The sequence below is a fragment of the Diadema setosum genome, chromosome 4, assembly GCF_964275005.1.
Source record: "Diadema setosum chromosome 4, eeDiaSeto1, whole genome shotgun sequence".
Lineage (NCBI taxonomy): Eukaryota > Metazoa > Echinodermata > Echinoidea > Diadematoida > Diadematidae > Diadema > Diadema setosum.
The window spans coordinates 10845934-10862510 of NC_092688.1; the positions used below are offsets into that span (position 1 = coordinate 10845934).

The 16577-nt window shown below is 39.1% G+C and overlaps 1 protein-coding gene across 1 annotated transcript in view; it reads left to right on the plus strand.

Annotated features, from left to right (window-relative positions):
- Positions 1-16577, plus strand: part of LOC140227602 (uncharacterized) — a 206198-nt gene that overhangs the window by 140495 nt on the left and 49126 nt on the right. Inside the window, exon 16 of the mRNA XM_072308019.1 lies at positions 423-775. Coding sequence (XP_072164120.1) covers positions 423-775 — 353 coding nt within the window. The remainder of the gene's footprint in view (positions 1-422; positions 776-16577) is intronic.

Here is a 16577-nt window from a genome sequence, read left to right on the forward strand (position 1 = left end):
AAATTGGAGAGAAAAATGTTACACTGAAATGATTGCACACAATATGGAAGTTAATGCTAATGTTAATGTTAAGTTAATGTTGATGTTACACTGACATCATGATTAACTTGAGAACCTAAAGTAAGATGTTCCTTTAGTTTTCTCTTTTCTATGGGCAAAGTGACATTATGACAAGTTCTGCTCTTCAATCAGTGAAAAGAAAAAATATTGAATATTACTCTGTGTAATTTGTTTTATGCACAATGTTCTGCTGCTGGTGAGTCTGCATACAGTATGTGTAATGGAAGTAATATATTCATCCAATCAGGTTTTGTAAGAAAAAAAAAGGAATGAAACTCCCATTTCTGGATTTGCCCATTGAAATTTTTGATGTGTTTGACAGGTTGTAATGGTCCTCTCTTTCAATGTTTCATTACCTCTAGGCAAAACAAAATCACCAGCAATTTCATCAACTCCCAAGTCGTCATGGCAACCACAATCTCCCAGTGTATCCTCCTCATCCCTCCCTGGTAGCATTGAGGATGAGGACTCCCTCAATGCATCCTCAGAACAAAAGAAGTCCATCTATGGTACTCCCCCTACCACTCCATCCACCCCTTTGCCTTACAAGACCCCTCCTGAAAGTCCATGTCCAGTGGCATCCAGCACCCCTACGGGAGAGTTGAAGAGTCCCACCTCGCTCAGTGCTGCACAGCTGAAACGGCAGTTCCTGTATGGAGCAGACCACTCAAATGATGGGGATGTCTTTGAGGCAGAGGACAGTAGTAAAGACAAGGTAAGAAGCAATCGGCATTGAATTGCATCATTTTGTTCATCAAGATCAGCCATGACTTCTTGACTTCACAGAGTTAAGAGAAATGTGACTTGAGACTTTAATTTCATTTCTCAGTGAAGAGATAGATATTAATTTGCATATTTTGCTGCACTTATTTTCCTCATCCCTACTCCAGTTAGATATCTTCCCCCTTTCTTGTTTCTACTTCCGCTTCTCATAAGTCTCCTTTTCTGTTAATTCTGATCCTCTTCAACTCAAGCTCAAGATCCACACCACCTCCTGATCCTTCTGATCCTCTTCAGCTCCTTCTATCCTCCTTCATTTCATCTCCTCTGATCCTCTTGCTCCTTTGTGATCCTCTTCATTGCTCGATACTTCCGATCCTCTTAATCTCATACACCTTCTCATTCTCAAGATCTTTTGCTCCTTCTATTCCTTATCATCCCCTTTTAATCCTACTAATCTGCTTCATCTCGTGCTCCCTCTAATCTTACATCATCTTCATCTCCTTTGATCCACTTCATCCCCTGCTCCCTTCTGATCATCCTCATCTGCTTCATCTGATCCACTTCTACTCCTGCTCTGTTTAATCCAGTTCATCTCCTTGTTCTGCTCCTCCTCATCTTCTTCATCTTCTGCTCCTTCTAATCCTCTCCACCATCCACTCCTTCTCCACCTTCTACTCCTATTCTTCTCCTGCATCTTCATATCTACTCCATCTCCTGCTCCTTTTGATCCTCTTTATCTCCTTCTTCTGATCCCTTTATTCTCTGCTCCTTCGAATTCTCCTCACATCCCGCTCCCTCTGATCCATATAATCTTCTGCTGTTTCTAACCCACTCCATGCACCATCCCTTCTGATCCTTGTTATTTTCTGCTCATTTTGATCCTCTTCATCTCCTGCTAGGTGTAATACTCTTCATCCTTCCCCTATATTTATATATTTCTTCATATCTCTCTATCTCTGTATCAAGAATGATCTTCTTGCAGATAATTTTTCTTTTTCAATTTCCACATAAAGTTCCTCTTCTCTCTGCCTCTGTGTAGTAGCTGTCTTTCATTGTCAGCCTGCCAGCTAGACTATTTCTTCCCCCTTCTTCTTCTCTGCCCCCTTATCCCTTCCTCATGTACTGATGTAAATATAGAACCCTTCTCAGTCCAATTAGTGATGCTATACCAGCCTGAGTTATATATATACACACATATAGTGGCTCAGACATCACGAAACCCTTCAGTCATATGTAATATCCCTCTACCTGCATCCGAATAAAACCTAGATAGCTGTCAGGTTCAATTGGTGTATGTCATCCAGAGGCTGTGATACTTAAAGGTCAGCCGGCGCAACCCTCCGGATTTGAAATGAATTGACCAATCAGCGCGCGGGCAACATACCGATCCCTCACCGAGTCATTTAGTTAACAGCTCTGTGTTGTTTATGTGACCCGATACTGTGTGAGGTATAACTTTTGCCCTTATTACCTGAAATGGCTGTAAATCACACAGACGTCCTGGAGATAACTGGGGAAAACATGACGAGGAATGTTTGTACGTAAATGACATGAAGGAGGATGCCCTCTTTGATGATGATGATGATAAAACAGCATTTATATAGCGCCATTTATCTGTTGAAACATTCAAAGGCTCCCAGCTCCCACAATGTGTCACACATCATTCTCAAAGTTTCTTGAAAAGATTCATAGGTCTTCAGTTCAGATTTGAAGTCAATGAGGTTGTTACAATTTTCCTCATTTCTGAACTCTTGTTTCAGCAAGATTTATTAAGTGAAGTTGCACAAATTCTCCATCAGAATTGTATGTTTCTGAATAATTATGTGTGACAAAATTTCTTGTGTTTTGTCCCTGGTGTCAAATGGACGGTAAAAATCTAATTGCATATTTGGTCAGGTCATATCCATGACTTTGTTTCTGAAAAAAGTTATGATTAATGCATCTCAGTCTTGAAGCGAGGCTAGGCTGGTTGTAAGGCATATCCCACAGTGTGATGGGCATGTGGGGGGATGCAGAAACGGCTCAGTTGCACAGGCGTGGTTGCCAAGGTGGGTTCTAACTCGATTTGTCGGCCTAATGCAATGACAACGCGGAGTAGCATTCCGGCAGATGATCCCCTAATGCGCAGGAGAGCTCATTCTCTGTCCTGGCTTCCTCCTTCTTGATCTTCATTTCCATTTTTCCCTCGTTCTCCCGTTCTATTCACATTTATGTTTTCATAGGATTGGAGATGATGATGATGATGATTAGTAATTATGATGATGATAACACTGATAATGATTATGATAATAGCACCAATAGTAATGATTACAGTGATATGAAAATGTGACATTGATAATGATAATGAGGATCGAGAGGTTGGGGAAGATGATGATGATGATGATGATAACGAGGATGATGATGATAACGAGGATGATGATGAAGATGATGACGAGGATGATGATGATGATGATGATGATGATGATGACGACGAGGATGATGATGAAGATGATGATGAGGATGATGATGATGATGATAACGAGGATGATAATAATGAATGCTGACCCTATTGCTTGTAATAATTCTTGTACTTTTGAAATTAATCCCAATCATTTGGATAAAGAGGTATAAATCTCTATTATGAAATTTTGTTGATCTAGTCACTTTTATGCTTACACATTCAGTAATCTTTGACACAAAGATTCCTCTCAATACAAACTCATGTAACATCCGCCACATACTATCAAAAGCTGGCACTTGTAATCAGAGAAGAAAACAGATTGCAAACCTCAACTGATCTTAATATCCAGCATTATATCAGTGTGAGTCAAAACTTTTCAGTAAAGGTTATTCACCTGCAACTACATTTCCAAGGTGTCACGTAGCTGTATAATACAGCTCAGTATTGGGGCAATAATTGGATTTTGGGATCTACAAAGTCTACTACACTGCTGAGTTTTGTGGAAATTATATCAGTATGTCCATTACCTTATTACCGGTATCTAATGTGAAAATGAGATTCTTTATACATTCCCTTGATACTTTCCACTTTGACCATATGCCTTTCCAAATGCAGTTAAAAGACTCATACTTTGATACTTTTTTTGATTGAAGATTGATTTGAATGTGATAAGGAATACTGTTGATTAATAGTATGGTTCCTGCTACAGCAGAATAAATGAATGTAGAAGTTAATTCAGTTTGCACTATTGCATGGCATTTGGTCATACCATTAAGTAGATGACACTGACATATAAAATGCCAAGAAGGAAACAATCCATGCAATATACTTTTGTAATGGCAAAGTTTAGAAAATATGGAAACAAACAAGAAAATCAAAATCAGTAATCATGATTTCTTGAATTTTGAAATGTTTGATATATTTGACAAAAAAGACACGGTATTGTCTTCATTTTGTTTTTGCTTTGATTTTTTTTTTTTTGGGGGGGGGGGTAGTTTCACCATATGGCACCCATTCAGGGAGAAGTTTTAGGGAACAAACTTTATGAGGAGAAGTGTATGAAACACATTTTGAAGGTATATATTATGGGAATGCTTCTCATATGTATCCTGCTAATACATATATATCTGTCATCAAGGTCACACATCTATACCATCCAGGTATGATGATATACCAATATTGACTGTCCATTAAGGATTAGTTTTGGCTCCTCATCATATTCTCCCGCTGTCTCCTTTTTCTCTCTCCCCTTCTCTTTCTCTCCTTGATTCTTATCCCTATCTCTTTATTTATCTTTATCTTTCTTGTAGAATTATATTATCATTGTCTCTTGTGTATTCTCATTTCTCTTACTCTCTGTATTCTCTTTCTATCTATCTCTCTCCCCCTCACTTCTCTCCTTTTTCTTCACCCTATCTCTTTCTGTTTATCTTTCATATCTTTCTTATCTATTATCTTTATCTGTTATTCATTCTTTTTTCTTTTTATCTCTCTTTCTCTCTATCCATCTCTCAGTATTATCTCAATCTCTCCCATATCTATCTCCCTATCTCCTTTTCCCCATCCCTCCATCACTCCATCTGTTCATCTCCCTCCAACCTTCTCTTTCTCTTGTCCTGTCCCTTTTTTTGCTTTCCCTCTTCTTTCCATCTGTATGTGATTTTGTTCACACATATCTCATCTCATTCTCCGGCAGCATCATCCCATCACATTGAACTGACGCTCTGTCGTCTGATCAATACACAGCAGACAAACATGATTTACAAAATATCAATATCTATTGAGCTGGATGCCTAGATATTATCCCATGCATGTCTATTTTTGTTGATCTAACACTGAATACTTTGTTTGGGTTTTTCTATATTTGATCTTGAATTAATTTCATTTTTGCTAACTGTGTTTTTTGGTTGTTGTAGTAGTAACCCGTTCTATTCAAGAAATAGACTTTCTACGTTAGTCTAAAAAATTAGACTAAATTTGCTAAAAACAGGTGCTCAAAAAATGGGAAAAACAGTCTACAAATGATCAAAATTTTAAATGTTAATCTGAAATTGTGGTGCAAGGTTTGGCATAAACAAAATGGAATTAACAAACCTGTCCTTCATTCTTTTCAGAATTGCATCAGTCATAGCTGGATATGTCAATGTTGGTCTTCTGCCAAACCTGCTGAGCTCTCAAGGTTCGGCTTTTGACGAACCTGCTGAGCTGCCCAGGTTCGGCTTTTGACGAACCTGTCGAGCTGGCAAGGTTCGGCTTTTGACGAACCTGCCGAGCTGTCCAGGTTCGGCTTTTGACGAACCTGCCAAGCTGGCAAGGTTCGGCTTTTGACGAACCTGCCGAGCTGCCCAGGTTCGGCTTTTGACGAACCTGCCGAGCTGACAAGGTTCGGCTTTTGACGAACCTGCCGAGCTGGCAAGGTTTGGCTTTTGACGAACCTGCCGGGCTGCCCAGGTTCGGCTTTTGACAAACCTGCCGGGCTGCCCAGGTTCGGCTTTTGACGAACCTGCTGGGCTGCCAAGGTTCGGCTTTTGACGAACCTGCCAGGCTGCCCAGGTTCGGCTTTTGACGAACCTGCCCAGCTGCCAAGGTTCGGCTTTTGACGAACCTGCCGGGCTGCCAAGGTTCGGCTTTTGACGAACCTGCCGGGCTGCCAAAGTTCGGCTTTTGATGAACCTGCCGAGTTGGCAAGATTCGGCTTTTGACAAACCTGCCCAGCTGCCCAGGTACGGCTCTTGATGGCGAGCTGCCAAGGTTCGGCTCTTGACGAACCTACCGAGCTGCCAAGGTTCGGCTCTTGACGAACCTACCGAGCTGCCAAGGTTTGGCTCTTGACGAAAGTGCCCAGCTGCCCAGGTTCGGCTTTTGACGAACCTGCCCGGCTGCCCAGGTTCAGCTTTTGACGAACCTGCCGGGCTGCCAAGGTTCGGCTTTTGACGAACCTACCGAGCTCCAAAGGGTCGGCTTTTGACAAACCTGCCGAGCTGCCAAGGTTCGGCTCTTGACAAACCTGCCGAGCTGCCAAGGTTCGGCTCTTGACGAACCTGCCCAGCTGCCCAGGTTCGGCTTTTGACAAACCTGCCGAGCTGGCAAGGTTCGGCTTTTGACGAACCTCCCGAGCTGGCAAGGTTCGGCTTTTGACGAACCTGTCGAGCTGCTCAGGTTCGGCTTTTGACAAACCTGCCGAGCTGGCAAGGTTCGGCTTTTGACGAACCTGCCGAGCTCCCAAGGTTCGGCTTTTGACGAACCTGCCGAGCTGGCAAAAGCCGAACCTGCCAAGCTGGCAAGCTTCGGCTTTTGACGAACCTGCCACGCTGCCCATGTTCGGCTTTTGACGAACTTGCCCAGCTGCCCAGGTTCGGCTTTTGACGAACCTGCCAGGCTGCCAAGGTTCGGGTTTTGACGAACCTACCGAGCTCCAAAGGTTCGGCTTTTGACAAACCTGCCGAGCTGCCAAGGTTCGGCTCTTGACGAACCTGCCGAGCTGCCAAGGTTCGGCTCTTGATGAACCTGCCCAGCTGCCCAGGTTCGGCTTTTGACGAACCTGCCGAGCTGGCAAGGTTCGGCTTTTGACGAACCTCCCGAGCTGGCAAGGTTCGGCTTTTGACGAACCTGTCGAGCTGCCCAGGTTCGGCTTTTGACAAACCTGCCGAGCTGCCCAGGTTCGGCTTTTGACGTACTTGCGGAGGTGGCAAGGTTCAGCTTTTGACGTTCGAACCTGCTGAGCTGCCAGGGTTTGGCTTTCGATGAACCTGCCGAGCTGCCAAGGTTCGGCTTTTGACGAACCTGCCGAGCTGCCCAGGTTCGGCTTTTGACGAACCTGCCGAGCTGGCAAGGTTCGGCTTTTGACAAACCTGCCGGGCTGCCCATGTTCGGCTTTTGACAAACCTGCCCAGCTGCCCAGGTTCGGCTTTTGACGAACCTGCTGGGCTGCCAAGGTTCGGCTTTTGACGAACCTGCCGAGTTGGAAAGGGTTCGGCTTTTGACGAGCCTGCCCAGCCCAAAATAATCATGCTTTTACGAAATTTGCGTGTAAGCACAGTTTGCATTGAAATTGTACACGAATTCACGTTTTTGAGCAATTTTTGGTCAGACATGCACGTACATATTTATGCGCAACTTCGGAACCGTGCACCCGGGCATCGCAAATTTGGTGTCAAAAGATGCGGGAGACTTGAAAGAAAAAAGTCATGAAACGTCGCGGCGTTATCTTTTCGCAATAGCGACACATCGCGCGAAATGTCGAGAGGGGGGCCTCGGAGGCCCCCCCGGCCTAATTAGGGTTAATGATCCTGTCAGGCTCCAAATTTTTCATCTGTTGCAATGTCCCTTTGCGAAGATCACAAAAATAGGGATTAGAAACAGTTTTATAGTTGCAGTGAATAATAGGCAGAAATACATCTTAAATGCAGTTCAGTTTAATCAGTTTTCAGCGAAATGCTTTTTTATTGTTGAAATGCAAAAACATGCACTTCTATCATGCCACATTGAAAGGTTCATTCTTGTGTTTTGATTATCCAGTACGCTGATAACCACAAGAAGCTACATGGTTCATGCATACCAATTTGGGGACCAAACTGCAGTGAAAACGTGATATTCAAACATGAAAATGAAACAATTTTTATTCACTAGCTTAATTGTGAGATTTTCAATTGCCACAGTCACAAAATATGCTGCAGAAAAAAGGAGAATATTCCACAAAGGGTAAGATAAAAATTTGAGGAACATTAATTGCTCATTTGACTAAACAATGTTTTCATTATTAACTCTTTATGTGCCATGTTCGCACGTCCGACTCAGTCGACGGCGTGCCAACTTTGCATATTCTGCTCAATAAACAAAGCCGCCAAAACCGATCGATAAATCGCTAGTCCCGCGGTACAATGAAAGCGTTTCTAGCGCTTTTGTTCCTCTCACATACGGCTTGCATTCTATGTGGTGATTGACTGTCAAGCGGTGTTCCCAACTATAGATTTGTGTGTACATTCTAAGTTTCTGTCATGGTTTCATGTGCAAAAGTCATGCCTTCACAGTAATGTAGCAAACTGGTCATTCAAAAGAAAATTGAAAATAGATTTGTCATTCAATTTATATTGAAGCAAAGTTTGGCATTCCTCTAAACTTTGCTCACTATTATGTCAAAGCTCAACAGCTGAAATTTGTAGAAGTTACACAAATTGGAAAAACAGAATTCTTTCTCAAAGCATGTCTACCTTCGTGTCCCAGAATAACGTGGCATACAGGGGGTTTCCACCATGGCACATAAAGAGTTAATATTCAGCTTCAGGAATGTTATGCTCCAGCACTATAACATATGAAACATATAAAAACACATACAGTATGCAAGCTGAATAGTTCAGTAGAGTACAGTTCAAAGTATTTCAACAATAGGCATAGCATATTTGCAGTATCGTCTCTTTCTGGAGCTCAAAAAGACTGAGCACAAAAAGACTGAGCACATCGGTACTCAATCCTGTGAATGGCATTTTGAATCAGTACAGTGTATTTCGAAACACTGATTCCACATAGCAAATTGAGCTTAAACACAGCACATGTAAAAGTAACACAAGATCATAAAGTAGTATGCCATTGAATCACAGAGAGTTAAGATGCATTATACCTGTTTGATGGAGAAGATGACTGATGATTCTTGATATATGGTATCCTCCACTTGTGGTATAGGAACATGTGCACTACACTAACCTCCTTTTCTCCTTGTGCAAGATAATATGAGTCGGGTGGGCAATTCGTATAAGGCTTTGGCTGCTAGTCCATGCAATGAGGTTATACCTGTATACTTTTATAAAACAGGCCCTTGCCAATAAGTTACACTGAGCAGGCAATCCTAATAAATTATCTCCTTATCAGAGACAATGAAAACTCTCTTGTGCGCCTCCAAGATCAGATTGTTGATATAGCCAGGGAGGGGGAAGAGATACAATGTATAGCCCTAATGCACTGCTGGTTTGGGGAAGTGCAAGCCCTATGGTTTGTTTCTCACAGAAGTGCTTTGTGGTCTGCCAATTAACCACAGTCAGCAAACAATGTTTGGGCAGTCTGTGGTTGAAACTCAAAGTTCCTTGGCATTCCTCTCAGCCTTCATTGAGAAAGTGAACTGATGCTCCATCCATACCAGCTGTGTACTCTGGTTAGATAGCACATTCATCAGCTGCAGATGTTCCTCTGGACAACTATACAATGGAGACGAATGATGGAAATATCAATGAACTTGATATCTCAGCTCAGTATTGATGATGATGGAGATGGTGCTAACATTTTGTCCTCAAAATTATCAACAAGAACAAATACCAATGGAGCTTCTGACATGATGGATTTATCTCACCTGAGTTTTGATGAGCTCATATTAGACATGATGCTGAAAGATCGACTCCTACAGAGGAGTTTGCATGCCACATAAAGATGAAATTCGCTTGCCTCATGGAATATGCACCAAGAGAGACATAACAGTCAGTATCTTCGTGGCAAGGCAGAAATACTGGATCCTATATACTCTTGGCCGAGCTGAATTCTACAAATCATCGTCAAAGTTCTTCTGGCAAGTGAGAGTGAAAAAGGTAAGTTTTATGCAAACATACTTGCCAATCATGGGGAGTTTTTGCACCAACAGAGAATGCTCAACATGTTTATTTTTCAACAAGTGCTAATGAATTATTTGGGAATACATGATACATAGAAAACCTATGCATATTCTTTATAGTGTCACAATTAAAAATGCAGATATATCTCATTACCTCGTATTAGCTAATCGCAGCTCTATAAAATCATTGAAAATGTAATGTTCAATTGGATTCTTTCTTATTTTCAGATATGGTGCTATATGAATTAATGACATCACAATTGATGATTTAGGCATCCACACAATTGTGACTGTTGTGAGGCATTTCGGTTGTATATTCTAAGTGACACTTGAAAATATAATAAAATAGATTGAGAGTGCTTCAGAAAGTTTTTGTAGACCTTTGAAGTCATTTTATTTTGTCTTTCAAACATATAATTTTCAATTTCTTAATCAAGGGGTACATTTGGAAACATCTACAGTGTACATGTAGCTGTCATTCAATTACTGGTGGGATTTGAATGTGTGTTCTGGTTAACCTATGCACACTTGCTTTTTAATATCCCTATATTCTAATGCATGTAATTTTGTGCACTGCAGTACTTTGATGGGAGTGGTGATTTGATCATGCATAAAAAATTTCAGATTTAGGGTTTGGTGTAATTGATATTCTATCTTCATCAGTTTTCATTTCATGCATACTGGAGATTTCTTCAAAATGCCAGAAATGTATTGTCCTGGAGAAGACACTAGACAAGGAAATGAACCAGACCAAAAAGGAAAGAGCTTGAGAATGCAATGATGATGCACAATGAAAGCCAAATGTAAGTGAATTTCGGGAAACTATTATACATTTCATCTGTGTACCAGTAAATGGTAACTCGATCTACTGCTTGATGGTAAAACTGTCACATAATCACAATTCCTCAAGGTCTATGTCGATCATCTTCCATCATCATGATGTTTACATCTTTTTATACCATGCCATGTTATTTCCCAAATATAATATGAAATTTATATTGATGTGCAACATCATATTTCATGATTTTTTTTTCCTTTCCACAGAGAATTAACTTGCAGTTTGGGTTTCCCTTTTTGTAGCACAGTCTGCATAATGTGTACCAAAAGGGGTGTGAAAGCATTTGTGGGACAAATTCAAATAATCCAAAATGCAGAAAAAAAAATGTTAGTACCGCAAAAATATCAATGCATTCATAATCTGAAGAACAGTGTTTTGTTTAGAGTAAAACGTCTGAAATCAGATAAAAGAACAAGTCCATCTTCATGTGACAAGTGTAGTATGTGAGAAAATAGAGCGCTATCAGAAGAGTACATTGACAGTTTGAGGAAAATCAATAATAGTTTTGAGGAAAATCATACAATCTGTTCAATTTGTTAGCAATTTTTAAAAATTTCTGTACAGTCACTGCCTGATGAAAATTACTACTGTCTGTGATGTCACATGTATAGAATGATATGTAAAGAGAAAACATTTCTATTAAGAGAATTCCACAAAATTTCATTTTGAGAAGAAAGTACAAAGGATTCCCTTAACTGGTACTGATGTATGTTTAGAGTAATATTATTCCCCGGCCTTCTGAATGAGACAAGTCAATTGTTCTTGTCATATACATAATGCTGCAAAGTGAAAAATACAATTGTATGTTGATTTTTCTTTATATTTTCTTTATTTTGTTGTACACATAAGTGACATCACAAGATGTTTTAGTCTTCTTATCCTGCCATGGAAGCATTGAAACTTCACAAACTCATAACTTTTGAACAGATACAGTAGTCAGACTTTCATCAAACGTGCATTGATGTATTGTACTTATAATATTGCTAAATCGGTACTTTCTCTCAATTCACATGCATATTAAAGGGATCGTATAGTTTTGGTTGAGACCTAATTTCAGGGTCTAACATGTTTTGGTGAGATAATAAGAAACCTCTTATGAAATATGAAAGAGCATGTAATTCCATGAGGAATTCAACATTTATTTGATGAAAATTGGTTTTGAAATGGCTGAGATATCCATAACAGAGCAATTCTAATTAAGTTAATTAAATTACATTTATGCATTACAACTTGTGTATTTTTCCCCCACTCCTCACTCCCTTCCTACAATATCCTTACAGCACCATGGTCATAAGCTCTGTTTCATGGGGGCTCATATTCATTTGCTTTATGTCATTCATTACAAATTGTACTTTGACTACTTCAATAAGAAAAATTGAAATGGAATTAAATTGATATGGTCATGAGATTTTATCAATGAACTCTCTGCTCTGCTGTAGTGGTTGTCAACACAATGGAATGTGCTGGTCAGTAGCCTGAAACAAAGGGGCACATAGAAGTGGGTAGAACAGGTCAGTAGGGACTGAGTGCTTTCTAAATAAACCAGTGGGTCATAGGGTAGTGCAAGGACATTAAGTATAGGAGGGAAGTGAGGAGTGGGGAGAAATACACAATTTGGGGTCTAACATCTTCCTGCAAATGATTGTCTTTAGAATAACTAAGTATCTCAGAATGATAAGGGGGAAAAGTAGATGAAATGGCAGTTACAGAGAAAAGATACTGAGCTGATGTGATGAATATACCTACTGGCTGGTTATCTACTGGGGATAAGACAGTGGTCAAGGCCAATCACCTTTCTGTGTTTTATGTGGTCTCTGTAGCAGAACAAGGAGGTAATATATCTCTTTGAGTTGAAGAAGCCTTCAATCATCTTTAATAGTTTATCTACCTCCTAACCTTCTAAGAAGCAGTTTGTGCAATTAAAGGATGCAGTGCTTTGTGTCAGTGGGTGAATGCATATATACAAGTACATTCAAAGTATGCACTTGGTGTCTAGGATTAGGGTTTAACCCTAATCCCACTGGGTTATTTGAGGGACAAACTTTTTTGGCCTCCCCCCCCCCCCCAGATCTTGGTCGTGGATCGCGCGATCCTCGCGAAAATTTGCACTACTGTAGAGGCCAATAATCTAAAAGATTGTATAGTTAGATTTTTCAAATTTCAATTTATGTATTTTATATTAACTTAATGCTTATTTAAGCAAAAATAATTTTTTTGCCTATAAATCCAAAAGTAAAGCTCCAAAACTTCTAATTTTTGGTGAACATATTTTTTCATTATCCTCAACAATAATATTGAAGAAAAAATTCAGCTTCATAATTTTTCTTATGTATTTTATTTGTTCATAGAATTTCTTATGTATTTCTTTGTTTTTTACTTTTTGTTTTAGTTTTTTTTTGTCAAAATTTGTCGCAGAAACTTTTTAAAGCATAATCAAGCTAAAATGAATCATTATCAGCTACTGAAAGTAAAAATATCTATTTTTATATGTAATGAATTAATTGCAAAAACACAATTTACATTGGATTTGTACATAAAATCATGTTTTTGAGCAATTTTTAGGTCGACAAATTTTTTTCAAAAGGGGCATGGCTTCAAAACGGTATGGCCGGGAGTGACAAATTTGGTCTCAAAAGTTACGCGATATTTGAAAGAAAAAAGTCATAAAATGTCGCGGTGAGAGCATCGCACGTTGCAAAATAAAACACCAAATGCGAATTCAAACACCATATCAGCCAGCTCCTTTACTTTTAACGGCACAATTTGTCAATTTGTAATCCTAAAGTAAAAAGCTCCCTAACCTGTTTCGTGGGGGAGCAAACTCCTGCCTTATGGCCCTTCCTCACCCCTCCTACTGCAGTTCCACCTTGGTAGGAGAATTCACTCAGAGCCATGCAGTAAGAAACGCTGGCATCTTTGCATGCAGTTGATATCAGTGTATTGGAAGACCATACAGTGGGGATATCATGAAAGAATGATTGTGGCCAGGGAGCCAGTGAGTTCACAGCCCTGTGGTGGTTGTTGTTTGTTTGCTTGCCTCCCTGTCCCACATTCCATTGACCACCAGTGAAGGGCATGAGAGCATTTTCCACCTCCCTGATCAGTGTGTACATAAACAAGATTGAGCAGGTAACTCCAACCACTGCATTTTCTGGGAAGCTAGTGGCCAGAAGAGTTGGTATCACACCAGAATATAGGCAGCTTGCAGCTTGTGTCTTTGATCCTAACAGACAAGTCAACCTTTATTACATGTGGATTGAGTGATTGCAACAATATTAGTAGAACACATTAAGTGAAAGTTTGGAGAAAATCCAACACTCCATTCAAAATCACTGCTGGATGAGAAGACTACTATAGTGTACCATGTCATATGTGTAGAATGATACTATATGCAAAATGAATAGAGAATTTCACAAAACTGTACTTTTTGAATAAAGTGCACATTTCTTTGACTTGTCACCGATATAAGGGTAATATTATTCCCCCTGCCTTCTGAAAGAGAAAAGTGAAGTGTTCTTTTGTTATGCAAGAAAAGTAAAAATATGTTGAATTTTCTTTATACTTTCTTTATATCATACACATGTGACATCACAAGCTAAAGTAGTCTTTTCATCCAGCTATGACTAAGCAGTAACTTCAAAAATTGATAACTTTTGAATGGATTGTTAGACTTTCCTCAAACTCTCATTGAACTGTTCAATTTCTACTAATATTGCTGCATTCACTCAACCCACATGCCTATGAAGGTGATCTGAACTTGTTCTTTAACAGGTTGGGGCTTTTATACTCCTCAGTGTATATTGGACTGCTTAGCCAGTTGTTGATAACAGGACACTGAACTTGACTATCAGCTAGCTAGAGCTGGACAAGTCATTGTTCTTTACAACAATGTTATTGATAAAGGTCCTAATGTGATATATTTCAACCAGACTTAAAACAAGTTTTGAATGTTCATACAGCTAAACATGGATTGTGACTGCATGACACACATTTAGGATGAAAAGACACCCATTTATGCTGATAAAAGTGGGCCGACAACACTTCTGTAAATAAAATCTGCAAGCTGATCACCCAACAGATATATGATGATAAGGATTAAATGCCCTAAAAAACAGTACTCAGCAGTCACATCTATGTAAAATACATGCAGCTACAAGAAGCATTTTGAGAAAGTCTGTCACCAGCCTTGTCAACAAACTCTATAGACTTTTGCTTCATACAAACTTTTGAAACCAAGTTCATTTCTTGATATTCATGACACGCATGATTGTTATAAGTGTCAAACAACTTTATAATAATAATTAGTTAACCAAATTTGCTGACATATACATCGTATATCAAGAATTAGTTCACAAATTGAGAAAATGTTTCTTGCATGAAAAACGAAATGAATATTTTCCCTTCTATGTGTTTTCTTTTTTTTTTACAGGGTATCAATGATACAGAACTCCTCAAGACACATGTGACTGGTGTTATCCTTCATGAACAACAAAAGAATTTGACTTTTAGATATTGGACAACACAGCTATGATTCAAATCTTACCATCAATATCCTGCTGAAAGTACTTTCCTAGGTGTTAAAGGTAAGTTTTTCATTTGCATCAAAGCAAAAAGTAGGCATTAGTAAAGTAATTACTGCTATTCCGCATGATGCATACTGGTCTTAAAAGAGGTCTTGCACTCGGACAGTTCCATTCTTTGTAGTTTTTAGTAGTAATCACATTCAGCAAGTACTTTCAACTATTTAAAAAAATAAGTCTATGTTGAAAGGAAATGCATTTAATCCCTGTCTCCATACGATGGCTGATTGCCTACATCACAATGTAGAGATTCCTTTTAAAGGACAAGTTCACCTTCATAAACATAAGGATTGAGAAAATGCAACAATATTAGTAGAACACATCAGTGAAAGTTTGAGGAAAATTGGACAATCGATGCAAAAGTTATGAATTTTTAAATTTTTTGTGCTGGAACCGCTGGATGAGGAGACTACTACAGCATGTGAGTCATATGCGTACAACAGTATAAAGAAAATGTAAAAGAAAATTCAACATATTTTCACTTTTTTCGCATAATAAAAGAGCTCTTGACTTGCCTCTTTCTAAAGGCAGGGGGAATAATATTACCCATAACATTTGTCGGTAACGAGTGAGGGGAATGTGTTCTTTTTTCAAAAGATGGCATTTTGTGAAATTCTCTTTATATTTTCCTTATATTGTTGTACGCATGTGACATCTAAGTTATTCATACACTGGAGTAGTCTTCTCAATCCTTATGTTTATGAAGGTGAACTTGTCCTTTAACAACAGATAACCAATTACTGTCATGGTTATAATATCTGGCAATAAACACAAAGCAATTTCAAAATATTATAATACTGTTCAATTTTGGAAGGAAAAATAATCAGTCAGCTCATTTGACATCCCTTTGTCATATGCAAACCTTTATGTATGTGCACTTCCTGCCTCCCATTCAAAAAATGTGATGCAATTCTATTCTGTTGAGATCAAAGGAACCAAAATTGTTGTCGAGCAAAATTTAGGCAGACAATGACAATATTGATACTGAAAAATATGTGTATTGTTTCTTCCAAAATGTAACAATGTTAAATTCAATAAGGCAATAAGAAAGAGCAATGGACTGGTGTGTGAAAATGAAATATCCCAATTCATTGTTATACAGTATAAAGTAAAAAGATATATACACTTGTAGGTACATTGAAACTTACACAACATTTAAAGAGAAAAAAATGTAGTAGAAGACTTGACGGGTCCTTAAATGTACTTTGAAGGGTAACGTTTACAGATAGGCCCTGATCATCATGTAGTAATCACTCTGCAGTTTAGAGATAGAAAATGAAACATGACCGAGTACAATGTACATTGATAAAGATTCCAGAAAGAAGGTAAAATTTGAAGAGG